The sequence below is a fragment of the Kockovaella imperatae genome (assembly GCF_002102565.1).
Source record: "Kockovaella imperatae strain NRRL Y-17943 chromosome Unknown BD324scaffold_1, whole genome shotgun sequence".
Classification (NCBI taxonomy): domain Eukaryota; kingdom Fungi; phylum Basidiomycota; class Tremellomycetes; order Tremellales; family Cuniculitremaceae; genus Kockovaella; species Kockovaella imperatae.
In genome coordinates this window covers 57294-84529 of record NW_019028941.1, presented here as the reverse complement: position 1 = coordinate 84529, position 27236 = coordinate 57294, and the positions used below count along the sequence as shown (strand labels likewise).

The following is a 27236-nucleotide window of genomic DNA, read 5'->3' as shown; positions in this document are numbered from 1 at the left end:
ACCCCGAGGGTAATGGATACATTAGAAAATCGGCCTGGTCGGGGATTATGGCTAATCATGTTCTGACAAACCTCTCATTAGCAAATGGAGGCGGGGTTAAGAAGGGTTATTTTGGAGAAAGGGAAAAGGGGGAAGAACACCCGGCGAGCTGACCGGCGGTGATCACCGACCAAGAAAAAAAGGGGCAAGGCCCCAGGACCAAGGGGAGAGGGGATACAGGAAATCCGACTGTTTCCGACGGCTTAGGCGACATACGGAGCGGAACTGCCATCCATGGTAGCAGCAGCAGCACCGCCGCCGAGGTTCTCGGCACATGCAGTCGTGTGACAAAGGCGATCACATAATGAAGACAAAATGCCTACGGCCCGCATCTCCGAGGGGAATACAATCACTGCTTCTTGAATTCCTCACGACCCTTGGCATCCACCTTTGCCCAGATAGATAAACTCTCAGCGGGACATGAGAAATCGGCCCATCCATCTTTTTTTTGGAAAAAATTTCATGTATCATGTCAGCCAAGCGAGTAGCGCTTCCCACGCCAGATCATTTGACTCACCTTCCCCAATGGTGACTTCGCCCTGGTGCCAGCCGAGCACATCGGTCCATTTCTCACCGGCGTGCTCTTTACCCACTTCACAATGCTTTGTACCTTCATCTGTGCCATTGCAAAGGACAACGACACATCCATCGTGCTCCTCGTCTCCTTTACGGACCCAAGCGAGGCAGTTGGCTGAGGCATGTCAGTTGAGAGAGTACAGAGCGGCTCAATGACTTTGACCTCACCGTGATCCCAGTGGTCGACTAACTCTCCGTATCTGACCAGTCAGGTCAGCTGTTCGTGTACTGCCTACTCACGCAAAGAGCTTTCTGCACCGGACGATATCCTCCAATTGGTTGACCGGCTCCTGTGGGTTCTCTCCTCCACATCCGTACAAGTCACCATAGAAGACGCATCTGAGAGGAATGAGCCTCTGCGCTCACCAAAGGATGAACTCACGGATATCCATCCACTCGGAGCAAGATCAAAGCGTAAGCCAAGGGCTTGAACCAGGATGGTACCCATCGCTGGAGCGACTGGCCGACCTGGGTGTCGTGCTGCCGCCAATCAGTACACTGTATCGTGCATCGCTCACATTGTCGACAAGCGTACTGCGGGTCAGCACACTACCAGCGACCGACACACTCACACAGCGTCAATGGGACGACGTTGCACCAAGGTGTCATCAAAGATCTTTCGCAAATCATAGCTGGCCCTGGCTTCACCAGCTTCTTTGAAATTGGCTGCAAATGGTCAGCAAGCAAGCATGCATGCCAGCCATGTTCGAATTCTGCTCACCCTGGAGAACACAGTCAAAGCAAGAGAATTGAGTCCCCAGTCCATCAAGGTACGCGATGAGGGTATCGGTAGAATCTTTCCAGAATTCTCCGACGCAGAAAGCCTTGGTCCGTCCACTTTCTTGCGATCGAATCTTCTTGACAAAGTCGCCAATGAATTGTTGCGAGATATGCTTGACGGCGTCGAATCGGAAACCATGTGCTCCAGTCTCTTTCAAGATCCAATTTCCCCAGTTGCTGCAGGTCAGTACTAACATGATTGTGCTGTTTCCCTCACAAGTATTCCTGAGCGACGTCGGGATGAGAGTGATCGACTGGACATCGTCAGCGGAATGTCTGTTCCCCGATCCCTCACCATCCGCGAACATGAGATAATCGTAACCACCTATAGGATGGATCAGCTTGGAATTGCCGAGTTGTGTCTCACCATTCTCCTTGTCGACGTCAGAGGCCCAGCTCTTGCCGTCGCCTTGGATCTGGTCAAAGTCAGCCAAAATGGCACGCTCAGCATCTCATCTCGACCCCCACCCTGAAGATCGCCGTCGTCTCCGTCTTGGCATCATAGTCCACGCCGGTAAAATGGTTAAAGTTCTGTCATGTGATCAATTATATTGTCGTTGTTGTTGTTGTCGATTCGTCTACCAAGTTAACTCACCCATTTCATAGGCGAGTGCTTGTCACCTCGACCGGGGAATGTGAATCTAGAATCAAGGTGTGATTAGCCGTCGCACTTTCATATGCATCAGATGACACGTCTCACTTGGTCCATCCCTCAATATTGTGCATCTCTCCAATCTCCTTTTTACGATTGTTTTGATCGACCATAATAGCCAAGAATTCTTCCTTGTCGTCTGCTCCTGCCCTAATGAGTATATCAGCTCATCCTGCAGAGCCCTTTCCAAGCACGCTTGCTCGGACCCACTTGTGGTTCATCACGGCATCAATGTACGTCACAATGCCTTTATCAGCAGCCGTTTTGATCGCCGCCAACAGTTCCTCTTTGGTCCCCCAGTTGGTCCTCTGAGCACCCTTTTGATCAAACTCTCCAAGGTCCCAGATATCATAGCTAAAGCGTAACGTGAGTGAGCAAGCAAGGCTCGAGGGGACAGACGGGCTTGACGTGCCCAAAAGAAAAAGGCTCACATGTCGTAACCTGTTCCGTCGACTGAGGATCCCTTGGTTGGAGGTGGAATCCAACAGGCTGTGATTCCCATCGAGGCAAGACGATCCGTCTCGCTTGCGTACTTCTTCCAGTGGACACCTTTACCTTCAGCGTACCACCTTTTGAGGGTCATAAAGCATCAGCTCGGAAGAATCAATCGGACTTGCTTGCTCCCTGGACATACTCGAAGAATTGCATCATGGTGAAGTTGGCTATATGGTCAGGTCAGTAAACCCCCCGACCTGGCCTGGACTGGCCGCTGGCTACTCACTAGGTCTCCCCCAGTGTTCCTCGTTCGCATGATGAGCCATTTTGAAATGTCTATGGTTTCTATGCTAATCTATAGTCTATACCAGATGGAACAAAAGATCGACAAGATGATAGAAGCCAAAGATAACGATAGCGGGACAAGGTATATGAGAGAAAGAGGACACGATGTCCCCGCTGCCCTATAAAGCTCTCTCAAAAATAACGTGTTTGTCCCGGGAATCCAGATGCATCGATGATGATGCAAACGGCGTCGAGTGAAAAAAAAGAGGCGGAGGGGGGGCTCAGGGGCAGAGAGAGGCTGTTCGGGAAAATCAGGCACGGGTACAAACTAGTAAAGATCTGAACGTGTACAAGAGGTTTTTGCTACATCGTCTCAGCAGCATTGGTTGTTACAACGTTGCTACATTCATGCCATTGCTACACGCTACAGTTTGACTCACTTGAACACCTTGGCACAGGCTGACCAGCCACGCCATCATCTTGGGGTTCGGCCAGAAGTCCAGAGTAACACAATGACGTGTTATCGCCTCGCAGGACCCCCACGCTTCCCCTTGTCCGGAATCACGACCAATTGTCCACCTTGACCCGAATCCTCACCTCCACCCGCGGCTTGAATCTTGAGTCCAGCCTCAAGATTAAACATGAGATCTCTGACGGTCTCTTCCAATGTTTCAACTTGTTCCGCCTTATCCGATCGTTCCTTTTCAGCCTTTTCGACGTCCTGTCGAAGTTTTGCCAATCGAGTCGTCAGACCGTCCGACATGGCTCTCTCGGCAGATAGACTTTGCTGTAACGTCCTGCTGAGTGCCATGGCCTTTTCAGCTCGTTTCTCGGCTTTATCTTTGGCTTGTATCGCATCGTCTTTTGCTTTCTCGGCTGCTAGAGCTCTGGACTCGATCTCCTGCAGGCTGTCCAGCTTGGACGCTTGGTCTCGAGCTACAGATTCGTAATGCTGCCTCATGGCTTCCAATTGGGATGAGAGGAGGTACGAGTACTCGAGCGTGATAGATTCGATAGATGACATTTTCTCCATATCTCCAGATGAGGGACCAGCATCATGGGAAGGTTGTGACGTGTGTCGAGGTGATGTGGGCATGTTGGATGTCACGAGAGACGAGGCCGAGGGAAGTTCGACAAGCTTGCCGTCATTTCGAGATTGGATCAAGCGATGAACATAGCTGTCTTATCAGTTCCCCAGCTCAGGTCGGTAACGACTCACTTGTCTCCTTTATAATCCCACACTCGCTGTGTGTCTAGCTCCATGGCGAGCACATGACCACTCTCCTCCCAATGCCGTCTGGCATGTCCTTTCCCCGGATCATATCGCCCACACCCCACGACGCCACAGACGACGCATATCCAATTGTTCGATGTCGCTCCACACGTCGCACAATTGGTCAATCGAGTGATCTGACTCCTGTCTTGAGCTGGCACTGTCGCCAATAAGAGATGAGATACTCGACAGACCGGACAACGGGAATCTCCCCATTTTCTCAGACAGTCACAGTCGAACGTGTGAGCACAAGGCAATGTCACTAAGCCCGTGATGGTCGAATCAAGTCGCTCGAGGCACACCGGACAGGATGGAAGCTCGTATGCGCCTTCGACACCTGGTAGCAGGCGACTGGACCGAGAAGAGTAAACGGAAGGGGGAAAGGCAGGTACGGGCGTGGTGGAGTCGAAATGATGCAAGAGGAGGTGATGAATGCGAATAGGATGACACGTTTCTCTCGTATCAAGAGTCGAAAAGGGTCGGCCAGTGAAGATGACCATAAAATCCGAAGCCTGGAGTGGGTCACGAAACTTGAGTAAGACGATGGACCGATTGGGGGTCGTAGCTTCCCTTTCAGCAGACAGAGTCAGCACCCATTCACCAAGGACTCCACCGCCTCCACCCACCTGAACATCCTCATACCCTCTAGACAGGTCGCCCAGCCGCCGATGAACTCTAAAAAGTCTGCAGGTCTCATCCAGGCAGGTACAGCGAGAATGGCCACGAGACTTCCATCCTCTCCTTCAGCTCGAACGCCATCCCACTCGCCAGCTGACGACGAGCTTGACGATTCGCCGACAGGATGAGCATCCAAGGAATCGATGAGCGTCTGAGACGGAGCGTGTCGAAACAGATGAACGACACCTCGCCCAATGGCATGTTTACCGGATGCCGTCGAAGTACCCAGTGGATTTGGACCTGGGAAATGAGCTACGAGCGGTTGAAGCGAGAGCGCGTCAGGGTTGGAGGCTGGTCCTGACGTTTGGTTCTTGGAGCCAGACGGCGGTCTCACATTGGATCTAGGTGACGATGCTGAACTGGGGATGATAATATTCCGCTTACGAGCCGGTGTCATTGGTGGCGATACCAAAGATAATGGAGGAGGTTTATCGACGCTCTTCTCGCGAGTAAAGTCGATATAGTCGACTGCGATATCTCCGAATCGCCAATCGGAGAGGGAAGATGAGCTATTCGAGTAGATAGCTATGACCAGGGAGTAGACATTGGAGTGGCTCATGTCAGTGACATGGTATGTTGAGCTCTGACAAAAAGAAAGGGAGGGAGGGACCCGAAGAATTGGGAGATCGTTATTGATGTTACGGCATCGAGACACGGACATGAATAAGGATCTCCGCATGACGCGCATTTCAAGACGAAATGCCCCTTCGGCAGCTCGAAGATGCTCACTGTCAAAAGTCTAGAGAACGACGGAGATGGTGGGACTCGGGATAGGGGCTAGGCTGTCGGCTCTGCGCCATCCAGCTATCTGCTTCAAGACCATTCGACAGCCTTCTCCAAGTTTTGGCCCATGCACCCGACGACAGCTCTCGACCTCTCGATCATTTCAAGAGCGTCTAGGGAAAATCACTCCGAAGCGGATAGCCATACCGTTAGGCAGTAGTCCAGGGATAGTGTCAGACGGCACAGGTCCATCGTTATCGATATGGCGACCTATCATCGTGAGTCACACTCGACGACTTCGTAGCACGGCTGATGCGGCTTTTTGTGCAGTTCTGTCTCGTTTTGGGTGGCGGAGCCTACGCTGGAGCGGCAATATACACCAATGCCGAGACTGATACGTGGGCTAGGAGGCTAGGAGACGGTGCATGGTGGAGACGAGGTACGAGTGGTAGAGCGTCGGATTCAGAAATCTTCCGAGCGAAAAGGCTAGACCAGGCAAAGGTGGGTGGTGGGTGGGCGGGGGGCCAAGGGATTCAGCGCAAGATTGGCACAACTTTGCTGATGATGAATGGGGATTCATAGGAAGCTCAACAGACCATCAACACCATTACTAGCAATATCACTTTCTTACCCAAATTTCTCCAAACGATCATCCTCCGCACTAGTGTCATGATTCTCGAAGGAGAGCTAAATACCCCGCCAGCGACTCTGGTCCCACTTGAAATTATCGGTACTATGGCGTTCATCACGCTCGCTTGGAGAGGTCGTCGGACAGAAGGGTTCATGCGCCGTTGGTTCCTTCATCGACCCGTGGTTTTTTCCACCAGTGCCAAGAAGAAATGGCAAGAAAGTATCACGTTATTTACGAGCATAGTCAGTGTCCCGACGTGGTTCACTGCCAATTAAACACCCCGTTGACGTGCCGTGCCATTTTCCAGCTGTCTCATCAAACACTCCCTCACCTCGCTTTCAATTGCCTCGCACTGTATTCCTTTGGGGGTGCAGCGTACTCTTTCCTCTCGGCTCCTCCACCAGGCACCACGCCACTCCTCTCATCGACCTACACACCTCATTTCCTAGCTTTCCTCCTCGCTGCTGGTCTCACTTCCTCGCTCGCCTCACATCTATGGACCAACCTCTTCCGACTTCCAAGACTTCTTCGTGCCCTCGCTAACCCCGCTCGTATATCTTCGCCTCAGGCTCTAGCAGCACACGAAGCTATTCTTCCATCCCTCGGAGCCAGTGGTGCCATCTACGCCGCAGTGACATTGACAGCTTGCGCGTATCCTAACTCAGGAGTATCTCTCATCTTCTTCCCCTTCTTCGCGATTCCCATTGGGATGGGTGTCGGGGGAATGGTCATGCTGGATGTCATTGGTCTCATCAGGGGATGGAAGTGAGTCGTTCAATGATCTCGGCAACTGTTCACTGATATCATAGGATGTTTGACCATGTCGCCCATCTGGGAGGGGCGCTATTTGGCGTGATATACTACAGTTACGGTAGACAGGCGTGGGTCTGGGTCAGGCGGACATTGGGTGGGGAGCGAAAGCCTGTGACCGCATAGCGGACGAGGTCTTCATGCACATTTCTCTTGAGCAAGACTTTGTTTGACCTCGAGGTCGCTAGTGGCGACCACTGACGTGGCCTTGTGGCAGCGGGCTCTCAATTGGATGCATCGACTGGCCAAACACAACGTTTTATGATTCCTTCGACACCGACTACGATAGAAATCTGGCTGAACAAAGCCCATGGTCACATGGAATACCTTGCGATGAGATCAGCACTCGTACTGCGCTAAGGAATAGCCAGCATTTGGTGGACTCACCGGAAGAACGGATTATCCACATCCGTAACGTCTTGAGCGCCCAACTCTTGACCCCTTCTCTCCGCTTCTTCAGGCGTCAATCCCATGGCAGCGACGATTTCTGCCTTTTTCTTGTTCTGTCTGACGAGATACAATCTCCAAAGGGTAATGACGAGGCAGCTGACGCCCATTGTTGTGCTCATCGTGATGACTCCGGGGACATAGTGTGGGGCATCTTTAGCTGTTGTGGCGGCGGAGATCAGCTCAAACTCATTGAAACAAATCAAAATACCCTCACGCTTCATGACTTGACTTCCGGCTAACCGTCACTCGTCAGCGACTGGAACTCCTCAGGCAACTTTCACACGCACCAATGTTGCCCGTACAGTACGCGATGAAGACCATGGCGCTGAGAACGGAGATCTTGGTCCGGCCAGCAGTGTTGGATGATATGAGCGCCCTGAGGGAGATTCAGCGGCGGCTCGTCCTCGGAACACTAGCTTGAAGTCAGACTCTCACCAGGCCGAGAAGGAGGGAATGACTTGGCTTGGAAAACGGGATCAGCCTCTTCTCCTGTACATCATGTTGAGCTTACAAATTGGTCAACCAGTAACAGCCAAGTTTCGGCCATCGATACTGATCTTCAATCGGGAGCAAAGCGATCACGAGCATTGCAATAAAGACCACTGCGGTTGATACGATCATCCAGTACATTCTGATACCGAGGTACCTGGTCGACGAGATGCCAATGATGAGGAACCAAATGGTTGAGATGGTGTTTCGGACGTTATCATAGAGAACCACCTGGTAAGGGGAGAAGCCGAATGACGTCTGGATCTGTGTCCCGAAAGTTGTCAAGGCGCCATTGACCTTTTGGGGGGGGGGGGGGGGCGTCAGGACCAAAGTGGACGACTGATACGTCATGTTTTCACTTCACTTACGATGCAGGCCAGAAAGGTGATACAGAACTGAAAATACAGTACGGGATCGGCAAACGTGCTCCAAGCTTGATCCCAATTCCAACCTTTGGTCCCTGTCTTATCTGTCCCCGCGTGATTCCGCAAGACTCTAGCCTGAGCGACGACCTTTTCCCTCTTGGTCAACCATCTGACATCGTTCGGTGTACCGAGGAAGAACCACGCCAGGACAGAGGCGATCAGCGTCTGGGTACCGAGGAACAAGGACATGGATCGCCAAGCTCTAAAACTTCCCGGGTGATGTTCTTCGTACTTTGCGACTCCGTAAAATGTCAAGTTGACAGGAATCCCCCACAGGGCATTTGCAGATTGGAAGCAGAGGGCACGAGAGGAATGTTCTCGGCTAGTATACCATTTCGCGATGAGGATGTTGAAACCTGGTGAGATGGTGCCTTAGGGGAGAGCGCAAGGGTCAGCAAGGAGTATGAAATACCCTGCCATGCTCTCCGACTTACATTCCAGCATACCCTGGAGCGTACGCTAGAGATATGGAATCTGTCAGGCCCGAAAGCAAATTCAAACGATTGATTCACTCACAAAGACCATGAACTCTGCCCACGTCTTGAAGAAGGCTTGAACGAATACCACGATCCCCCAGAGAAACATGAACACTGCGAGCGTCTTGCCAATGTTCAGCCTCTGCATGAGATAGTTGAATGGGAATTCAAAGATGGCATATGCGACGTAAAACATGACGGTGAGTAGACTGTATTCCCTTCCGTGCATGTGTGTATCCGTTTGAAGTCCGAAAATGTTCATCGTCGCTAGACCAGTCTTGTCGGATTGTTGGATACCTATGTATAGGCCCCCGAATGTGGTCAGTCAGTAAGGGTTTCTTTTTTGAATTTCCTTTGAGTCGACTGATGACTAGGCGATGAGAACTCACCGTACATCCAGAACATGAGTGGAATCAAGATCAGATCCGTCTTCCTCTTGACACGCTTGTATTCTTCATCGGAGATATCATCCTCCGCGAACATGCTACCCATCCATTTGAGCTATGGCCTATGACTGAACCTTTCACCCCGCCCCCTCCGGTGACTCACGCTTCGACAGCCACTACATCTTCAGTCACGCCGCCAGATGAGTCTTTCTTCCCTGCACTGTACGTCGAATCTCGTCTGGAGCCAATGATCTCGCTCGCATGCTTCTCCTCCATTGGACTCGCGACATGCTCATCAGACGACATTGTGCTTGAGTCTATCAGGTGTCAGATTGAAACAGGACAGTAGTATCGAGTGAGATACAGGTCCATTCCAATCATCTCCCCCTTTTATCGCTGACGTCCTCTGCTAACCTCCCCACCAGCCCAGCTTCATTCTCATCCGCCATTCAACACATCGGAGTCATAATTGGAGCTATACATAGAAGTCGGGTGAGTATTGATTGTGCTTACTCTGCTCTCACGCCTCGCCCGACGAACGATAAGAAACTTTCATTATCTCGCGGCGTCGACCGTTCAACTTTCGCGCTAGTCCATCATTGTCGGCCCCCGCTTTCTCCGCCCGGGCTTCAGAAACGCAACAGACAGGTCACCATCCTTATCACGAGTGGAAGCTGTTATCATTCACCATCGTGGCGAGATTTTACTTGACCTCGCTCGCAGATAAAAACAGCAAAATCTACGCGCCGCTAATGAATCGCGGACCTTCGGCCCGCAGATTCGGCTTGGCCCGATAAGGTTATTATGCGCTCGTACAAGGTCTATAAAGATACAACAATCGTCGTTTGCCCCAAGAGCCCACCTACCTCACAGATAACGGTGCTCTACTAGATGAAGATGCCTGCGCCCCTTTCCGACCTTTTCCAGCAGCTGATGGTCCATTATTCTCCTTGTTGCCGTCAGGAGCAAAATGCGACCGTCTCTCAGTTCGCTGTAAGTCGGGTCAGCAAGGAGTTTCCACCCTTCCCGCTGTGCTCTCACCTGCACGATACTTGTTCCATCACGAAACATGGCTTTGAACAGCACGTTCGCATTGCTGAAGAGACCTTCTTTAAGGGAAACCACACAACTGCGAGGCGTCAAATGGATCACGATCAAGGTACTCACAATTGAGATCCCTTGAACCGGTTCTTAAACAGTTGACCAATGTGCTGAGTATGTGAGAGATCTAAAGCAGCGTCGATCCTGCAAAGTGTCAGTGATCAATTCTATGTGAACCACTCACTCATCGAGAATATACAAAGGCGCAGGGTTGAGCTTGAGGAAGGACATGATGAGAGATAATGCAATCAGAGATCTCCAAGTCAGTACATCCGATGGTGACCTGCAACCCACCTTTGTCCTCCAGATAGCTCTGTCAGACTGGCCTTCCAGATCTGTCCCAATCTGACCTTGACCTCTAGACCCTGAGTTACGTCCTGGCCTTCTGGCGGCTGCAACATGGCAAAATTGCCGGGTAAGAGCTCCATAAAAATCTGCCCGAATTCCCTGCGAACGTCAGCCGGGACCACTATACACAACTCACTCATTGACCAGCTCCCAAGTCTTCTTCAGGGCGTCCCGCTTGTACCTGTCCAGCTCCACAATGGTCGCTTCGATCTTTGCCTTGTCTTTCAAGACCGTCGACATCATCTTTCTCAAGGCCTGCTCTTTCTTCTCCACACTACACTGTCAGCACCGTTCAAACCCTCTTGTCTCACCCCTCTATCATATTCATGACCTTTGTATTGACCTTTCGTCCCATGCCCTTCTGCTGACTCTCTAGCTCTCTGCATTGTTCACGAGCCTGGTTCAAATTGACACCGTCAAAGTCGTACGGTGACCCGCGCTTGCCAAAGAACCTGCAGAATGAGCGTGGGCACGTTGATCGACACTCACTGGTGCTCGTCCAGGATCCAGGTGAATTGCTTCTCCAACGCATCCTTGATATTTTCCGAGTTGGTCTTCTCCTTCGCGGCAAGTCCAAGGTCGTGCTCAAGCTTCTTCAGATTCAATTCTGAATCGACAACCTCCTGCTTCTTCTTTTTCAAATCCTTTTCAAGATCCTTGAGCTCGTTGTCCGTCGCAATCAATCCAGCTCGTTCCTCTTTGAGCTTGTTCTCAGCAGTTTTGTAGTCATTCTGTGGTCAGCCAGTGCACAATGGTCAACGCGCCCACCTGCTGCGCTTTGAGTGCTCCTTGCAAAGCTTGATGTTCGGACTTGGTCTTTTCATGCGCGGCCTCCGCTTCCGTGATCTCATTCTTGGCGGATTCCAAGTCGCTCTCCAGTTGTTCTGCTCCTCAGCACAAGCTCACTTGACTGGACTTACGTAGCTCGAGTTCAGCGGTCTGGACCTCCTTCTGCCTAGTCTTGATCTGGGCCGTCTTCGTACCTAGGTCCTTCTTCTTCTTCGCGATCTCCGCCTACCCGGTCAGCGTTGGATGCCGTCTCGTTCCCACCTTCATTTCATTGAGCTTTGAGTCCTTGTTGTTCTTGAAGTCCTCCATCTCCTTCTCCAACCGCTTGACATCGGCAGTAGCGACCTTTTGTTTCTCCTTGGCTTGGTTGATCACTTCCTTCAGTTCTGCAAGCCTAGCCTTGGCTGCCTCGACTTCGGTGATGATCTGAAGTGTCAATGTCGTCTTCGGCTTGGCTCACCTTTGTGGCATTACTTCCGCTGACTTGCTCTTCCAATAGCCTGACCTCATGCGACCGCAGATCCAGGTCCTTCTTGTCCTTGCGCCATTGGTCAATGATCTTCTTCGCGCCGGCCAATTCGGCCTTTATCTGGTCGACCGAGAGTTTTCGTTCTGCTATCTCCTTTTCAACAGCCCGAAGTTCTTGTACTTTGACCAAAAGTCCACTACTGCTTGGCGCGGACCCTCCGGACAGTGTCCCAGATGGGTCGTAGACATCACCTTCCAGCGTGACTGATTTGACGCCAATCGCCTTATTGAATGTCACAGCTTGTGCTGCCTGCTTATCGGCGCAGATGAAAGTATCGCCAAACACGTACGCCATGGCAGCAGACACTTCGTCATCGTAACCGACTAGATCCAGGGCAACCTTGGCTTTGCCCTGAGCCACTTGATTTGCAGCGGCAATTTTCTACCATCAGCAACGTCGGCAAACTCCCACGCACCTCTGCCGACATGCGGAACGCATTGATCTTGTTAAGAGGGATCAAGGTGACTCGTCGACGCAGTTTTCCCCTCTCCAGCAGCTTGGAACCGACGCGCTCGTCTTGCACCACCACATTATATAGCTTCCCACCGGCACAGATCTCCAGCGCCGTTGAACTCTTGAAGTTGGCCTCGTCTAATTCCACGAGCGTAGCTACCAAGCCTTTGACTTGGGACCGGTCAAAATTGGGCTCGGGATCGGAATACGAAAAGTCGATAGCTGCGAGTCGAGACTTGAGAACATCACGTCGCTTGACAGATTAGCGTAGCCTTTGCCTCTGACTCACCTCCATGAGCTCTGCCAATTTGCTACTCTGATCCGCCTGTCGCTCGAGCAGATCCTTCTCTCTCCCTTCGTCCCAGCTGCCGCCTGCCAGTTTTTTGTGCAGCGCCTCCACAGCCGCCTTCTTATCACGCAGCTCTTTCAACACACTTTCTCCTTCCTTCTCCGCCTTTTTTGCCTTAGGCTCCTTCTCCTTGACCTCCTTCTCAGAGGCAGTGATCTTGACCTTGGCTTGCTCCATCTCGGTACCGGCTGCAGACAATCGGGCTTTCGCTTCGGCGAGCTGTCCCATGTAGCCTCCGGCGTTGTCATCGTTGCCGTCGTTAGTCGAGAGACCAGTGATGAGGGATTGTAATAGTTCCTCTGCTTTTGCCAGCTCCGAAACACCTGCATCATAAGCTGCCTTGACATCCGCGAATGCAGCAGTCTCCTTCTCCGTCGATACACGGTTCTGGTCGATGGATTTGGCGAGCTGAATGTCAGTCAAGCTCAAACGCGCGTCTCACATCCTTGACGGCCTTTTTCGCCGTGTCGACCCGCTTCGAATCATCCTTCATGGTGCTCTCGATGATCTCCAACTGAGTCTTTGTCTTGACCAGTTCGCGATCCAGAGCGTTGACGGCCTCGGTGAGAGTCTGAATCTTGCCTCCTTTGGCTTCCTGAAACAGGTCAGACGTCATAAACGTCCCCGGGACCTACCTGATCCCGTCTCTTCTGCAATTCGGCCACCTCCTGCTCCATGCCTTCGCATTCCCGACCTCCACGTGCAACGTCCTCTTTCACACTTTCTATATCGCGTTTCTTCTGTTTCAACGCCGCTTCTGCTTTTTCCGTCTTCTCCACCATGACCACCCATTCGTAAGCTTTGACCAGTCTCGTCAGACGTTCCAGTTCGGAGGTGGCCTTTTGGTATTCAAGGTAAGACCGCTTTTCCGCTCTGAGCTTTTCAAGCTTTGGGTCGATCTCTTCTCGCAAGAGCTGCAAGATCAGCACTCGTTATGACTTTCAAACCCACAGCTTCGATCTCCTCCACCTTTTTATCCTTCTTCGCCATCGTCTTGACCGCCTTATCTTTTCGTTCCTCAAACATTCTTGTTCCAGCTGCCTCCTCCACCATACCGAGAATCTCCGCCGGCTTCATGTTGAGCACCTTGGTGATTTTTCCCTGCATGATCAAAAAGTTTGGGTTGTTGATGTTTAGCTGGACGGATTGGAAGAGGTTCTGAAGAGACTGCAGGGTGGATTTGTGTCCGTTAAGCAGGTATTTGGAAACGTTCCCGACGGCAATCTCGCGATCCTCAGCTGCTTTCCCACTGACGGACTCACTTGTCGTGTCACAGTGATCTGAGGTGTGTTCTCGAAACCAACAGGGGATTTTGAGCGGTCCTCATTGTTGAACACAATGGTTACCGAGGCCTTGGTCACCCCAGCTTGCCCACTAGGAATATCAGTACAGCTCATATGCCTGAACTCACCGTTTATAGATCAGATCCATCTGGTTGTTGGCTCGGACCTGGAAGTCAGTTGTTATTTGAGCCCGCTCGCTTACCGATTGCATGTTGGTGATACCGAGGACGAAACATATTGCATCGAGAATGTTGGACTTTCCGGATCCATTTAGACCTGTGATAGCATTGAAAGACTCGTCGAAGCCTTGAGAGACGATCAGCATAGCTCTCAAAGGTTGAACATTGCGTACCTGTGATAGTCGTTCGAACAGGGTAAGACTTGAAGCCTGGCAGCGGTCAGCACCTCAGACGGCCACGCCAGCTCACCATCCAGAATCAGCTCCTCGATACGCATTTTGCTCTCGAGCTCCCGGCTTTGGAGGCTTCTCCAGATAATCCTTCTTCGCCTGAACTTTCTGTAGTGTTGTAGTGTCTTCGGTGGACGTGAAAGGTCACTGTTGACAAGAAATCAAGTCGCGTGTTATGATAATACACGTGTCGCATCCAATGACCTCCCACGTCATGATCTGGTCGAACCTGACCTGTGCTCCTCTACAGGTTGATCTGCGCCGGAGAAGACACGCAACATGCGACCTGTACAAGGGAGTGTTTGAGAAAATGAGCTTGCAGACGTCTATGGCTGTGAACTCTTGACGCATATTTTATCAGACACCTCAGACAGTACAGTCACTGCGGTGCCAGACCTTTACAGAAAACTCGAATCATCAATCCCTTTCATTGTTGATCCTTTCAATTCACTGACTGGCGACTTGTCAAGATTGGTGAGCAAGAACTCAAGGTGTTGAATGGCCTCTCATCATCACCTCTGAAATCTTCTCTATCACCAAATCTCATTCACCATTCTCATCAAGATTATCAGGGTCTGACCAAGCAGACATGCCACGCCGATATCTTCTGCCCACAGAGGATCCACCCAAGCTGTATCTGAGCCTAGTGTCAGATCAAGACAGAGGCCGAATCGGAATCAGACCCCGCATCGATGAGGCATCCCTCGATATGTGGGATCCGAAGCTGCAAGAGAAGATTTTCGGCGCCAGGTTCGATGTTGAGCTTGAGCTTGATTTGGGAGGCGCAAACGAGACTGCAGCTGACTCGGACACGTTGCTCCCGACTCCGGGCGTATGGGACGAAGTCTCTCAAGTTATTGAACGAGCGATGGCCACAGCCCGCGAAGTCAAAACAGCGGGCGACGTCTCAATCGCAGCTGGCAAAGGGGGAAAAGCAACTCCAACCGAGCTCCTCACCGCGAGGAGACAGGCCCTTCAGATGTGTTCCATCTTGGAGCAACTCGATGTGCTGACGATGAAGATTCAGGATCACGCGGAAGGGGGATATGAAGGCCTACACAATCAGTCCTCCAACCAGGAGGACTTGGCAAGTTCGCAGGACCTCATGCCCGATATCAATCGAGAAGCTGCCATTGTCGAGTCGAGATTGCGATACGTTTTATGTAGAGGCAGCATCAAAATGGCGCAAGGTAAAGATCCTGATTCTGTGATAAGTGAGGCGTGGTCGGATGCGTGGAAATTTGTGGGACACAAAATGGCAGTTGATCGATGTTCGGCGTACTACACCCGCCGAGCTGCAGGAGAGACCTTCTCGGAAGAGAAGGATCCTGGAGATCCTGAGGCAGAGTGGGTAATCTCTATCGAGACTGGTAAGGATGGAAGACAAAGACCAGTGGCAGACCTTGTTTATCCATCCGAATCCCTTTCTGAGCCTTACACCATGCGAGTGGGAGCATCGAATGTTCGGCGAGGGTCTAGCTCAGAGACCCCTGCGGAATGGGCTGGAAAGCACTCTCACGACTTTTCGTCGATCGGGGACACAGCTCGAAAATTGAACGAGTTTCAAGGCCTTCTTAACGGTGCTGTTGATGGTCGGGCCAGGCTTTCTCGTGAAGACGGGAGAGAAATAGTGAAGCGAATCATCGATACGCCTACGGAAGCCACTGCCCTCACGATCAGGCTCGCAAACAGTCATCGAAATGCCGATGATCTTTGTAGCTTTCCCCAGTATGGCTCAAAGGCATTCGCTGAAGCTGATCAGAGACTCCAAAGCGACTACACGGATACGCTCGCTCAACTTGAGGATCAGGTCAAAACGATACAAAGTGACCAGGGAGATGCCGGTGACGTTCTCAACGATCTCATCAAACAGTGCGTCACCACTTGGACGTTGATCAACGATCCCAGTCACGCCAATTCTTGTATGACGGCTCGAGCTCGACTGCTCGAGCTGAAGATGATGAAACGAGAGCTGGCTGAGGAGGAAGAGAGTGACGACGAGGATTCATTGGCTCGAAAACAAGAGGCAATTGATGGACAACGGAGTCAGCACATGAAAGAGCTCGAGGAAGCGTTAGACACTTCTAAGAAGTCATGGAAAGCTTATACAGGCCAGAGCGCTCGCTCACGCGCTGCGCTGCGCAAGAACCTCTTGTCCCAAGGCTTTACCGACGATGACTTTGAACTCTCTCCTTCAGAGCTGATCTCGCGTATCGCAGCTGACCGACTGTCTCGAAAGCAAAAGGCGCTCATGCGACCCGTTGACGATATCCCATCTGGTTTGGGCCTGATCGGCTGTGATCTGACTCAGGAGGAGAAAGAGTGCCTCGCTGCCGAGGTGGCATCAATCCTGCAACCCAACGCGAAGACCAACACTTGGAATTCGTTGAGCAGCCGAGCTCGAGGTGTCGCAACCTCTTACCTGAGGTCTTTGGATGATCGCTCGGCCGTGGATATCAACAGCAGGGGCCATGAAGATCTGCAGTCGGACATCGTCAGAGCCTTGAGCAACTACACGCCTGAGCAGCAACAAACAGCCTTACAGCTGATTCACAGTAAAACGTACGACTCAGAGGAGAATGAGAGTGCAGATTATTCCTAGCCTGGCCACTTATTTAGACTGACAAGAATGCACAAGTAAACCTGTTCTAACCCGCCCTCTTTGAGCCAAAGCCCGAGCACGAACCCAGGGAGTAATCCTCAAGTCTGCGTCACATCACACACACGACCAGATACAGTGCTGCATGTGCACACAATGACAATATCAAATGAGAAGCCTTTCAATCATACCTTCTCCCCTTGTACCCGCCCTGGGGTGAGCCCCAACCTGTATCATCATCCGCTAGAGGCCCTAAAGGTCCATAGCGATCAGGACCCGCACCTCCACTCCTCTTCTTGGCGTGTCCTGAAGCTCCTGACCGACTATCGACAGAAGACGAAATGCTAGAGGCGGAATGAGGAACGCGAGGGAGAGAAGGAGGATCGAATGAACTGTATTGGCCCTTTTCATAGTGCTGTCCGAAAGGGCTGCCACGCGAGTGAGGGGAGAATCTCGAATTGTACCCTTGTGCGGGGTTTAGAGCTGGAGCGTAGCCATTCCGGAGTGGCATCTGCGGCGGAACGTCGTCGAAACCTGAATCGAGGATTGCAGCCATCTCATCTTGGCCAAGGGTCGCTGAGCTGTCCTGAAAGCTCACAGGCGGAAGCGCGATAGGAGGAGGCGGGAAGGCAGGGTTGTTTTCGTTGTACTGCAATGTCAGCGAATAGCTCGGTGACGGTTCACTCACCCCTCCGATCTCTGACCCCCACACATCCTCCTCTGAGCTAAAGACACTGTTCGCGTCACTCTCATACTCGCTTCGAGCCCATGGGCTGGGAGCAGGAGCCAGTTCGTCTCCGTGAAATCCACTGCCATACTGCCGCTCTAGATCTCGCCGCCTCTTCTCCTCCCGTCGTAGCTTTCGTAACCGAGATCTCTCCCAATCTTCCCATCGCCTCAACGGGATAGTGGTACCATCAAACACGGCAGTCTTATCGTCGTGCGCCTTGGACCGGATCTCTCCCTCGACACGTCTTGTCTCTCCCCATGAAAAGTCATCAAAATGCCAAAAGGCGTACACCGGGAGGACGAAATTCCATACCGGAAGAGCCACGAGGTAGACTGCCATCCAGGCAATGTAGACGACTTTCCGGGTCGTGATCAAGATCAGAATGGCCGGAAGCCCGATGACAGCCCCGAGAAGCATCAAGGGAATAGCCTCTTGGAAGTTTTGAGGTGGACTGAGGGCCGATCGAATGATGAGGGCGAATGTTAAGCAAATGGCGACCGGCAAGACGACGGTGCCAATCAGGTCCATGAAGACCACAAACTGCATTGAGAAGCAAAAAGTGCCACAGAGATCACGGACTCGGACCAGTTCCATGAGATTGTGAATGGTCGAGTTGATCCAACGACGGCGTTGTGATAACAGCACAGAAAAGGTATCTGGTGCGATCGTCCTGCATCGAGCTTGAGGCAAAAAGATATTCTTGCGTCGTGGAAAGGTGCGAAGAAGGATGGTCGTGAGGAAACGATCCTCTCCAAGCAGCAACAGATTCTTCTGGTGCAAAGTCGAGACCACGTTTTGGGAGTACTCGCGGACGATCTCTGGCTTGACGAGAATGGGAACCCAGTCATTGTCGGCATCCTTTCGAGCTTTAATCCGGTACATGGAGAAACATCCAGGCAAACAAGTGACACCGCCAAACACGGACTCGAACGCCTTGACCAGATGATGAGAGATAAAATATTCGTACACTTGGATCGCCGTGACCCAGGATTGTCTCTTGTTGGCTATCCGCGTCTCCCCACATACACCCATGATCATATTGTCCGTATGGAGGCAATTGACGAAAGCCTTGAGGGAGTCGGGATAGATTTTAGTATCGGCATCGACCTGAAAGTTCAGTGTACCGCACTTGGCTCGCACTCACCATCAGAATCGTTTCAAAGTAGTCCGGGGTCACACCGGTCAAAGTCTGAATCTTTCTGAACAGGTCGAAATCCAAGGGCGACATCCGGTCGTTGTACGTTACTCGGGACAAAAAATTCATCACAATCAATTGTGAATCTCGCTTGCCTCTGTTTCCAGGCTTGTCTTTCGCCTCGCCAGGCATTCCGCATTTGACGACAACGATGGTGGGTGTTCGATGTCCATTCTTGGAATTGTAATGCCCCGCGTAGACCATGGCTCGGTTCTCTCGCTTGGCTCCACTGCCAACAGCAATGTATCCCATCGGCATGGGATTTCCAAACCGCGGATCAGCGTCAAGCATGCTGACACAAATATCGGGCGTGCTCATCTTCTCCCCAGCTCCTGTGATCATGCCATCACACACGATCCAGATGAGCTTTCGAGAATCCGAGTAGTTTGTCGAAGCGATCGATTCGACAGTCCCTCGGACTGATGCTTCGCCCTCCGAGTAACACGTCACCATGCAAATGGTGAACAGCTCCGCACCAATCCTCGCCAAATTCATCATCGGTTCACGCTTGACATCGGCACGAGTTTTTGGCTCGGAAGCCCACGGCGCAGTTCCGGTCTTGTTGTGAACCGACATGTTGGCTCCCTCCGGCATCACGGCGGGCGATATGCCTGCACGGGAGAGGTGCTCGGGTGCCTTGACGAGGCGAGCCGAGAGGAACCAGTTGAAGATGCAGGCCATGATGAATCGGACAACGACGACACCGAGAATGACGATCAAGGAGGTATACAGAAAGAGATCGGCGACAAAGCAGCCTGGCGTAATCTTGTCAATGTAGCCTGCCAAGTATCGTGATTGTAAGCACTGGACTGCATCTTGTGTTGCCTTGGTGTTGTAAAGCAGGCGAGTGATATCCTTGCCCGAAGTCGATTGGTTGTAGATCACTTGCCGGATAGCAAAGTCCACGTCGTCGCCGGCGATTGGGGCCGGATTTGCGGAGAGGTATGGCTGCATATTGAGGACCAGTCCATCGACGACAAGATACGTCTCAAGGGCCGCGACTTGATCCCATGAATAACCCTCTTGTAGACTGGTGTTTTGGATCTTGAGCGAGTTGAATGTGGCGTCAGAAAGGACGGGCAAGGGACATGGCTCCAGGGTACCAGTCTCCTTGACTTTGGGATCGGCCGATGAGGCGCACAGCGGGGTCGTGGCGAATCGGTGATCCGAATTGCACGCTGGGTAGCTGGACATGTTGCGAATGAACAAGTTGGTGACGTCTTGCCCAGGTAAAGCTTTGGAGATCTTGTAGAAATCAACGTCGGGTGTGGTCAAAGAGCTGGAAATGTTGAATACCCAGCCTTCAATACTAACGGTCACTAATGAGGTGAGCGATAGACCAAAGTGTCCCACGTACTGTCGTCACGGCCTAGCCGTTGGTATATAGTATTCGTCCTATCACCTCCAGGACATAATGCTCTTTGCAGCCCCATCGTCGCGAACCCGACAACCGCACCCAATAATAGAGCGATCCAACAGAGTGTGATCTTCTCCCTCCACGCTTGTCTGCTCTGCTTCTCCTTGATGCCAAACAATTTGAGAACGGCAGGAGGAGCCCACCAAGTGGTCGCATAGGACCAGATGACCCACCAATCCCATGCTTTCCTTCCTGTGACTGGCTCACTTGAAGTACCTCCGGCACCTATGATAGGAGGCGCGATCAATGGAGCAGGGACTACATGTCGTTCGGGTCTCGTCAAGGTCTTGCCTCGTTTCAAAGATCCCTGAGCACGGGTTGGTTGTCGGGTGGGGAGAGCTCTGGAGGATGTGAAGGGGAGTGGGACGTCTTCACCTCGTGGTCCGCCCATGATGCGTGAATCGAGTCGATAGATCTAGTTGGGACGAAGATTCGAGGTGACCAGACGTGCCATCAGAGCTGCGTGAAGGGTCAAAAATTCCAAGCTAGTCAGTGAGCACGGATCCAGGGGATGATGAAGTTGGTGAACAAAGAGAATGCGGTCGGATGCAGATGGCTTTCGATAGACGGGTCCAGGCGCTGAATACAATGGATATGATAAGGAGGATGCTGAGCCTGATAGCTTGCAAGGGTAGTTTGCCAGTAGAGTATAGTCAAGGAATGTCGACGATAGGGAGGGCTGTCAAAGGGGAATAAGACGGTTCTGGTGACCGTGACCACGCTCCTTTGAATCGCGCGCGATGAGAGTGAACTGCCAGATTACTCTACGCCGGTCAGCTTGCAGCCTTGACTTCCCAGTCCCAAGCTCTTCTCTTTACACGCTGTTGGACCGTTGGATGGGTCGTGATAGGGGATCCAGAGCTATCGATAGGGATCGAGATCAAACACCAGCCAAACTAAAAGAGCCAAATGGAAAAATAAAAATGCTGAAACGCGTCCAATCAATAAGGGTGAAAATAACACTAAAAAAAAGAGGCGAAAACATGGTCGACGACTGAATTCAGTGGCATGGCGCATGTTCACCATCGGCCATCTTCTGTTGCTGTTGCTGCTGCTGCTGCTGCTGGGCCATCGGACAGCTCAGCAGCCTACACTGGAGGCAGAGATTTGACATGAACACGGTGCATCTTTTATTATCTGTACACATGAAGAACAGAACATCTTTTTTTGGTTTACAACTCGATCCCGACCAAGACCCAGCGATTGGAATCCCAATCCCAGCCTCCTTCCAGTAAACCAGGTCTGACAACTTGACCTCCGACAAACATGAGCGAATGGAGCAGTTCATCTAGACCTCCCAGATCTCGGTCGCTCTTGTCAAGGACAAGGATCAAATTCTTCGCGTCTAGAGAGTCTGAGGCCAGATCCAGTAATGCCGTGAGGGATTCTCTGATATCCAATGCCTGACTTTCGGCCAAATCATCGTCCGGACTCGTCCCTCGCATACGGGATGGATCGTGAGGTCTAAGAACTTCTGAAAAATTTGCAGAGAGATCTTCAGGTCGATCCGAAGCGGAATGAGGTGGACGAAGGTGGATATACACGGATCGACCATAGAGTTGGTGGTCGAGAATGAATCCCTGGGTGATATGATCAGGCGGAGTGACAATTTCCAGCGCATGGGTACAAGTATCAAATTGACTGGCTTGTCGAGGAAAAAGGTCATTGACCAATTGGATGGACACATGCGTCGTCATTCTAGGAGGCGGAGAGGGGCAAGTTTGAGGGCTGGGAAGAGACTGAATCATTGGCTCGTCGGTCGGGATGGAGTCTGGCGTGAGAGGGAGGGATTGTCTTCGATCAAGATGATTTACAACGGCGGAAGCTTGAGGAATGTTCACATTGGGGGTATAAGATGACGGAGGCGTCAAAGGAAGGGTATGATGATCTTGTGGTACAGGTTGATGGATCCGAGAGTCCTGCTTGACAGTCGCAGGATGAGAGCACGATAACAGGTAGGACATCAAGGAGTCTCTCACGCCCCTTGGCGGCCCACTGACAGAGTCCTGAGAAATCGAGCGTCAGCGAGGATGTCTCAATGGTGACCAAAAAAGAAAGACCCAGAGGGGATCCGCTGGCTTTCGCTCTAGGTTGGGTTCAGGTGCTCGTGTGCACTCACAATGGGCGATCTCCTCCTGCCCTCCTCAAAACCACTGCTTGCCCCCGCCGGCAAAAGTAGTGAATCCATTCGAGGAACCCCTCACGACGGGCTCATCCGAATAAACGTAGATTTGTCCTCCAGTACCGCCAACTCTTGCAACGGCAAGAGCGGGACAAGTCGGATTATCGATATCGTGATGAATAGTCGTAGAGAAGAGGGATGGGAGAATGTCAGGTGCCCCTTTGCTAGCGCTGCCCAAGGCGCCACTGAAGTATAAATCAGCGTCGATACTAACGTATTGAGGGACGAGAAGCTCACGCGGGGCCGAGATTCCTATTGGAACTTGTCATTTGTCTGATATTGCGGGACATGGTGGAGACGTCGTCGGAGATTTAATGCCCGAGGCTTCAACGAGCTGACAGAACGAATGAGCGTGAAGTCGCAGTGCTTCCACGATTCCTACTCACATTGGTCTGTTGCTTCTGATACGGATGTCAGCTGCTGACTGATGCAGCACCTGCTTGCGATGAACTTGATCTGGACAACTTCGAGAGAGATAAGGTGATACCTCCATCACTCCAGCCCTCTAGATCCTTCCGTACCGAAGGTGTCCTCGCCACTCAAATTTGATTCCGCTTTTCCTTTTGATAATTGCCCCGTTGGCCACTTTGTACACCGCGTATTCGGTGATCGTCCCGTACTTGAATCTCTCTCTCTCTCTCTCTCTCTCTCGTCCATCCTCTACTCACATTCATACTCGATCTACGGCTGGGGTTTCATCATGGCACTCCCTCCTAAGTATACCGATGACCCGGCGCCAGAGGCACCAACGATCAAGACGTATGGCGCGACGCCCAATACGTCTCAGGCGAATGAGCCTCTACTCGCACAGTCAGCGTCTGCTCCTCGAGCTGGTGGTATGCCGGGATCATCAACAGGAAACACATGGATGGACCAGCCCTCCGAGGATGATATCCCTGACGACTTTAAAGTCGGGGTTGCAGTCATCGATTGTGATGCCGCCATCAGACTCGCGTTCATTCGGAAAGTCTATTCTATCCTGTTCATCCAGCTCTTGGCGACGGCAGGTGTATCGGTCGTCCTGAGTCTACCTCAGGCGACATCATTCATGCAACAACACGGATGGATCATTTGGATCCCAGTCCTAGGAAGTTTCGCAAGTCTCATGGGTGTTTACTGGAAACGACACCAGCACCCGGCAAACTTGATCCTTTTGGGATTATTCACCATGTTCGAGGCCATGATGGTGGGAACGGTCGTCAGCTACTATGAGAGCAGAATCGTGAATCACAACCGGCTGTGGAGTGAAGCGCCAGAAGGCTGACATACTCGCTCAGGTTCTCCAAGCGTTGTTCATCACCATGGGAATATTCATCGGGCTCACCCTCTTCACTTTCCAGACCAAGGTGAGTGACACACAGATAATATAGCATCTCGATACTGACCTTTGGCTTTCCCCAGTGGGACTTCTCATCCCTTGGCCCATTCCTCTTTGCTGGAATCATGGGCCTCCTCACCATGTCTCTGGTGCAAATATTCCTACCTTTCAACGCCAATGTCGATCTCGCCATTGCGGGATTCTCAGTCATGCTGTTCTCTGGCTTTGTCCTATACGACACACAGATGATCATGAAGAGACTCAGTCCTGATGAGCACATCGTCGGTGAGTCAGTAATTCAGTGATACTTTGCCCAAAAACTCCATCTTGCCCTGGCTTCTTTCCCAATTTTATATTCATTTCTCCATTTATCCTTGTCGTACTTGATGTTTAACGCTGAACTGGGGTACCATAGGCGCGCTTCAATTATACCTGGACTTCATCAACCTCTTCCTTGCTGTTCTGCGTGTCGTGAGTGCTTTAGAACGCTTCCGGAGACGTCCGGAAACGTTGCATCCGATTCGAGCCCCTTTTGACAAATTTGCGTCAGCTCAACAACCAAAACAACCGATAAAAGTGCTTTTGATCGACCCATGGTTGCACAGTTGCAGTCATATGGTGGGTTAGACGGGTGTGTTTGCTCGACACGTGCATATGGCTGACTTTGATCAGTGCAAATCTCCACTTTCCCCCCATGTTACACTTGCCACAACCGTTTCCCTTGCGCTTCTTGTCCGGCCTCGATGACTTTTTTTGTACAGGCATGTATCTGATTTGCACTGATCATGTCACACTACGCCTGTGGATCCAACGCATACGGTCGCGCATGTCGATTCCAATCATAAAGCACTTCGATTCACATGTCTCAGGACCGAACGCGAATGTCTCGGATGGAATCGATGTGTCTCACTGAACCGGACGCATCGTCTTTGAGGAGCCGGTGTCGGCGATAGTGACTGATAGTGAGCATCATGCGACGGAGTTGGATGCTGATGGAAAAGAACTTGCTGGATGCGATATTCCTCTGAGACGGAGTGACATGAGCTGCGTTATTGATCAAGACATATAAGAGCAATTGCCTTTACTGACATTGACAAAGAGCTGACCGACCTGCAAACTTCAAATCTTGACGAGACCGCCGTACGTTGATAATCACACAAATCACGATAGGGTTGCTCTAGTCCTTAGAAACAGACACAGTGTCAACCTCTATAATCCCCGCTGATACTCAAATCCTTGCGCATCGACACCATCAGACCACAATCTTTTCCCCCTCTTACCCGCTATGCACATCCAACAGACTCTCGCCCTCTGTCAAGTTATCACTCTCTTAGCCACCGCCACACCCTTACCTAACGACAAGCCAATATACACCAACTACCCCGTCGCATCACCTACGACTCCTCCGACGGAGGGAGGTCAGATCCCCAATACTCCATCTCCTTCGCCTGCACCTCCCGTAGAAGGAGTCAATGGCGTAGCATCGTCATCTCCAGCTGCTGTACCAGACGACAATGAGACATTGACACCGTCAAGCGGGACGACAAATACCTTGACGCCATCGAGTCCGACGTCCACGGGCGACGCTTCGGTCCCGTATCCCTCTGGACAATCTGTCCCTGCGCGTGTGAAACGATTCTTTGCCCGGGATGATCCCGACGACGTCTTTGGGGGACCCGAACTCGCAGTGGTCTTGAACGAGCAGCGATCCGTAGCGAAGAAATACGCCAATGCCGTCAAGTATCTCCAAGGGGTTTCACCCGGTCAAGTGGATCTAGGCTTTGAGCCAAATGTCAAGCTACAGAGTGCATCGTCGAACGCGACAAGCTCAATGACTGCGTCATCCAATCCGCCCTTCACGAGTACGGTGGTGGCGGCTGATACGATTGCTAGTCAGACGACGACGACCACAATGACGACGACGACGACGACAACGACAACGACGAACAACGCTGAGCCTGATCCTTCTGGCCTTGTGGCGGATGCTTTAATTGGACTCACTGGTCGTCGACTCCCCGCTCGATCGACATCCACGCGGATTGGTCTTACGGATTGGATATCTGGCGGAATGGACGTGCTGTATTATGGAGGGCTCAATATCGGCACGCCGGCTCAACAGCTCACTGTGGATTTCGATACGGGGTCCGCGGACCTTTGGGTGAGTCAATGAAAGCATTGATCAACTTCTAACCGATCTCCAGCTGCCCGTAGACTGTGACGAATGTACGTCCGAACAGTTCGACGCGGATAACAGTCAGTCGTACTCCAATACCGGCGAAGACTTTTCGATCCAATACGTGAGTTTGGGAATAACCCTGGTCAAAGCTGAAAGTGTACAGGGGACTGGATCAGTTTCTGGAACTCTGGCTCAAGATTCCGTCTCGATCGGGGGATCTTCCGTTCGAGGCCAGTATTTCGGAGCGGTAGATCAAGAGTCTGATGATTTCGATGGAAACCCCAATTCAGGCGTCATGGGGATGGCCTTTTCAAGTATCTCTTCATCGGGCGAACAAACTTTCTTTGAGAACCTCATATCCAACAATGCGGTCTCCTCGCCCATGTTTGGATTTCACTTGACTCGGAAACAAGCTTCAGGCTCAACCTTATGTCTCGGTTGCGTCGATACGTCAAAATACAACGGCGCGATCTCTTGGGTCCCAGTGATCAGCAAGACATATTGGAGTGTAGGTCTCAGTGGCATGTCAGCATTGGGAGAGGGAAATGCGCTGAGCAAGGCGCTCGTGGCGGTGAGTCGAAGATAATAAAAAACAGTAACTCCTAGGCTTAAAAGAGGTCCACTCAGGCGATCGACACGGGTACGACCCTGGTCTATGTTCCTGATAGCGTCGCATCAGATTTCTATGCCCAAATCCCAGGATCATCCAGCGCTTCTCAATTCGGACCTGGTTTCTACCAATTCCCATGTACTTCACCACTCCAAGTGACGCTGAATTTCGCATCTAAGCGGTTTCCCATGAACACTGTGGATTTCAACCTCGGTAGGACAGCCAGTGGATCATCGTAAGTGGATCAATAGAGGGCAGCTGCTGACGGCCAATTCAGACTTTGTGTCGGTGGAATTCTCGGAATGAGCGATGACTTCCCGGACAACCTCGCCATTGTCGGTGACGAATTTTTAAAGTCCTGTGAGTCTTCAACCCGTAGCTTGCGCTCATACTGCCAGGGTACTCTGTATACGACTACTCGAATGGCGCACGTGTAGGCTTTGCCTCGAGCATAAACAACAACTAGGAGAGAACGATAGCTGGGTGGAAGTATAGAAATATAGACAGATCTCGCAAGTGATGCAAACGTTCCGACACTCAAGTTGCGTGAGGCTCGAATCATACTCGTGAACATTTGCATGACAGTGAGGTCGTGGTGTAAGGGTGTACAAATGAAGATTTAACAGGCTAAGCTCGCCAT

General features: G+C 51.6%; 10 protein-coding genes across 10 annotated transcripts; 4 read left to right on the top strand and 6 right to left on the bottom strand.

The window, feature by feature from the left end:
• Nucleotides 1-388: 388 nt before the first annotated feature.
• BD324DRAFT_647406 (putative alpha-amylase) lies at nt 389-2808 on the bottom strand (the record flags this gene model as incomplete). Its single annotated transcript, XM_022017652.1, has 18 exons — nt 389-480; nt 557-730; nt 784-815; nt 856-954; nt 998-1095; nt 1134-1149; nt 1188-1281; nt 1337-1572; nt 1613-1649; nt 1691-1720; nt 1763-1811; nt 1864-1926; nt 1991-2036; nt 2096-2197; nt 2258-2401; nt 2479-2616; nt 2682-2709; nt 2769-2808. 18 exons carry the CDS (start codon nt 2806-2808, stop codon nt 389-391), a joined length of 1518 nt encoding a protein of 505 aa, XP_021874155.1.
• Nucleotides 2809-3287: 479 nt separating this feature from the next.
• Nucleotides 3288-5277, bottom strand: BD324DRAFT_647405 (hypothetical protein; the record flags this gene model as incomplete). The annotated part of the gene is made up of 3 exons (XM_022017651.1): nt 3288-3945; nt 3987-4610; nt 4667-5277. The coding sequence occupies 3 exons, from the start codon at nt 5275-5277 to the stop codon at nt 3288-3290; spliced, it is 1893 nt and encodes a 630-aa protein (XP_021874154.1).
• A 196-nt stretch (nt 5278-5473) lies between these two features.
• On the top strand, nt 5474-7008 carry BD324DRAFT_647404 (hypothetical protein; the record flags this gene model as incomplete). Its single annotated transcript, XM_022017650.1, has 5 exons — nt 5474-5719; nt 5772-5942; nt 6024-6314; nt 6380-6837; nt 6882-7008. The coding sequence occupies 5 exons, from the start codon at nt 5474-5476 to the stop codon at nt 7006-7008; spliced, it is 1293 nt and encodes a 430-aa protein (XP_021874153.1).
• An 86-nt stretch (nt 7009-7094) lies between these two features.
• BD324DRAFT_2971 (major facilitator superfamily domain-containing protein) lies at nt 7095-9571 on the bottom strand. The gene is made up of 11 exons (XM_022012413.1): nt 9473-9571; nt 9112-9425; nt 8763-9019; nt 8681-8705; nt 8190-8617; nt 7844-8118; nt 7768-7794; nt 7620-7708; nt 7547-7567; nt 7270-7489; nt 7095-7209 (listed from the first exon to the last, which is right to left on the bottom strand). Exons 2-11 carry the CDS (start codon nt 9212-9214, stop codon nt 7197-7199), a joined length of 1458 nt encoding a protein of 485 aa, XP_021874152.1. The 5' UTR covers nt 9215-9425; nt 9473-9571; the 3' UTR covers nt 7095-7196.
• A 227-nt stretch (nt 9572-9798) lies between these two features.
• On the bottom strand, nt 9799-14508 carry BD324DRAFT_585536 (P-loop containing nucleoside triphosphate hydrolase protein). The gene is made up of 22 exons (XM_022013737.1): nt 14389-14508; nt 14313-14348; nt 14163-14266; nt 14089-14126; nt 13940-14051; nt 13629-13901; nt 13313-13591; nt 13120-13272; nt 12618-13085; nt 12291-12581; nt 11807-12256; nt 11608-11772; nt 11478-11571; nt 11326-11441; nt 11047-11288; nt 10869-11009; nt 10694-10831; nt 10504-10656; nt 10394-10465; nt 10276-10353; nt 10150-10237; nt 9799-10099 (listed from the first exon to the last, which is right to left on the bottom strand). The coding sequence occupies exons 1-22, from the start codon at nt 14414-14416 to the stop codon at nt 9971-9973; spliced, it is 3648 nt and encodes a 1215-aa protein (XP_021874151.1). The 5' UTR covers nt 14417-14508; the 3' UTR covers nt 9799-9970.
• Nucleotides 14509-14512: 4 nt separating this feature from the next.
• On the top strand, nt 14513-17091 carry BD324DRAFT_610862 (hypothetical protein). Its single transcript, XM_022014225.1, has one exon. It carries the CDS (start codon nt 14959-14961, stop codon nt 16969-16971), a length of 2013 nt encoding a protein of 670 aa, XP_021874150.1. The 5' UTR covers nt 14513-14958; the 3' UTR covers nt 16972-17091.
• Nucleotides 17038-20875, bottom strand: BD324DRAFT_2507 (chitin synthase 1). The gene is made up of 4 exons (XM_022012284.1): nt 20251-20875; nt 18843-20212; nt 17657-18805; nt 17038-17617 (listed from the first exon to the last, which is right to left on the bottom strand). The coding sequence occupies exons 1-4, from the start codon at nt 20699-20701 to the stop codon at nt 17150-17152; spliced, it is 3438 nt and encodes a 1145-aa protein (XP_021874149.1). The 5' UTR covers nt 20702-20875; the 3' UTR covers nt 17038-17149.
• Nucleotides 20876-21482: 607 nt separating this feature from the next.
• On the bottom strand, nt 21483-22782 carry BD324DRAFT_647399 (ornithine decarboxylase antizyme-domain-containing protein; the record flags this gene model as incomplete). Its single annotated transcript, XM_022017649.1, has 3 exons — nt 21483-22316; nt 22515-22677; nt 22730-22782. 3 exons carry the CDS (start codon nt 22780-22782, stop codon nt 21483-21485), a joined length of 1050 nt encoding a protein of 349 aa, XP_021874148.1.
• A 316-nt stretch (nt 22783-23098) lies between these two features.
• BD324DRAFT_610848 (inhibitor of apoptosis-promoting Bax1-domain-containing protein) lies at nt 23099-24616 on the top strand. The gene is made up of 6 exons (XM_022014224.1): nt 23099-23714; nt 23770-23838; nt 23894-24095; nt 24226-24281; nt 24361-24428; nt 24483-24616. The coding sequence occupies exons 1-5, from the start codon at nt 23193-23195 to the stop codon at nt 24382-24384; spliced, it is 873 nt and encodes a 290-aa protein (XP_021874147.1). The 5' UTR covers nt 23099-23192; the 3' UTR covers nt 24385-24428; nt 24483-24616.
• A 1-nt stretch (nt 24617) lies between these two features.
• Nucleotides 24618-27147, top strand: BD324DRAFT_610845 (aspartic peptidase domain-containing protein). The gene is made up of 7 exons (XM_022014223.1): nt 24618-24772; nt 24812-25968; nt 26012-26107; nt 26150-26557; nt 26614-26831; nt 26874-26956; nt 26995-27147. Exons 2-7 carry the CDS (start codon nt 25096-25098, stop codon nt 27060-27062), a joined length of 1746 nt encoding a protein of 581 aa, XP_021874146.1. The 5' UTR covers nt 24618-24772; nt 24812-25095; the 3' UTR covers nt 27063-27147.
• The last annotated feature ends 89 nt before the right edge of the window (nt 27148-27236 follow it).

What these genes read in the sequence shown, in the direction of transcription:
- BD324DRAFT_2507 (XM_022012284.1), bottom strand. Translation starts at nt 20,701, where the DNA reads ATGGGCGGACCACGAGGTGAAGACGTCCCACTCCCCTTCACATCCTCC. An exon ending in ACTTTGAAACGATTCTGATG is followed by an intron (nt 18,806 to 18,842) that starts GTGAGTGCGAGC and finishes CTGAACTTTCAG; the next exon opens with GTCGATGCCGATACTAAAAT. An exon ending in GGGGGTCAGAGATCGGAGGG is followed by an intron (nt 17,618 to 17,656) that starts GTGAGTGAACCG and finishes CTGACATTGCAG; the next exon opens with TACAACGAAAACAACCCTGC.
- BD324DRAFT_610848 (XM_022014224.1), top strand. Translation starts at nt 23,193, where the DNA reads ATGGCACTCCCTCCTAAGTATACCGATGACCCGGCGCCAGAGGCACCA. An exon ending in TCTTCACTTTCCAGACCAAG is followed by an intron (nt 23,839 to 23,893) that starts GTGAGTGACACA and finishes GGCTTTCCCCAG; the next exon opens with TGGGACTTCTCATCCCTTGG. An exon ending in TCCTGATGAGCACATCGTCG is followed by an intron (nt 24,096 to 24,225) that starts GTGAGTCAGTAA and finishes GGGGTACCATAG; the next exon opens with GCGCGCTTCAATTATACCTG.
- BD324DRAFT_2971 (XM_022012413.1), bottom strand. Translation starts at nt 9,214, where the DNA reads ATGGGTAGCATGTTCGCGGAGGATGATATCTCCGATGAAGAATACAAG. An exon ending in GGGCAGAGTTCATGGTCTTT is followed by an intron (nt 8,706 to 8,762) that starts GTGAGTGAATCA and finishes CCATATCTCTAG; the next exon opens with CGTACGCTCCAGGGTATGCT. An exon ending in TGTTACTGGTTGACCAATTT is followed by an intron (nt 7,795 to 7,843) that starts GTAAGCTCAACA and finishes CCGTTTTCCAAG; the next exon opens with CCAAGTCATTCCCTCCTTCT.
- BD324DRAFT_610845 (XM_022014223.1), top strand. Translation starts at nt 25,096, where the DNA reads ATGCACATCCAACAGACTCTCGCCCTCTGTCAAGTTATCACTCTCTTA. An exon ending in CGGGGTCCGCGGACCTTTGG is followed by an intron (nt 25,969 to 26,011) that starts GTGAGTCAATGA and finishes ACCGATCTCCAG; the next exon opens with CTGCCCGTAGACTGTGACGA. An exon ending in TGACGAATTTTTAAAGTCCT is followed by an intron (nt 26,957 to 26,994) that starts GTGAGTCTTCAA and finishes TCATACTGCCAG; the next exon opens with GGTACTCTGTATACGACTAC.
- BD324DRAFT_585536 (XM_022013737.1), bottom strand. Translation starts at nt 14,416, where the DNA reads ATGCGTATCGAGGAGCTGATTCTGGATG. An exon ending in TGCAGAAGAGACGGGATCAG is followed by an intron (nt 13,273 to 13,312) that starts GTAGGTCCCGGG and finishes GACCTGTTTCAG; the next exon opens with GAAGCCAAAGGAGGCAAGAT. An exon ending in GCGGAAGTAATGCCACAAAG is followed by an intron (nt 11,773 to 11,806) that starts GTGAGCCAAGCC and finishes TTGACACTTCAG; the next exon opens with ATCATCACCGAAGTCGAGGC.
- BD324DRAFT_610862 (XM_022014225.1), top strand. Translation starts at nt 14,959, where the DNA reads ATGCCACGCCGATATCTTCTGCCCACAGAGGATCCACCCAAGCTGTAT.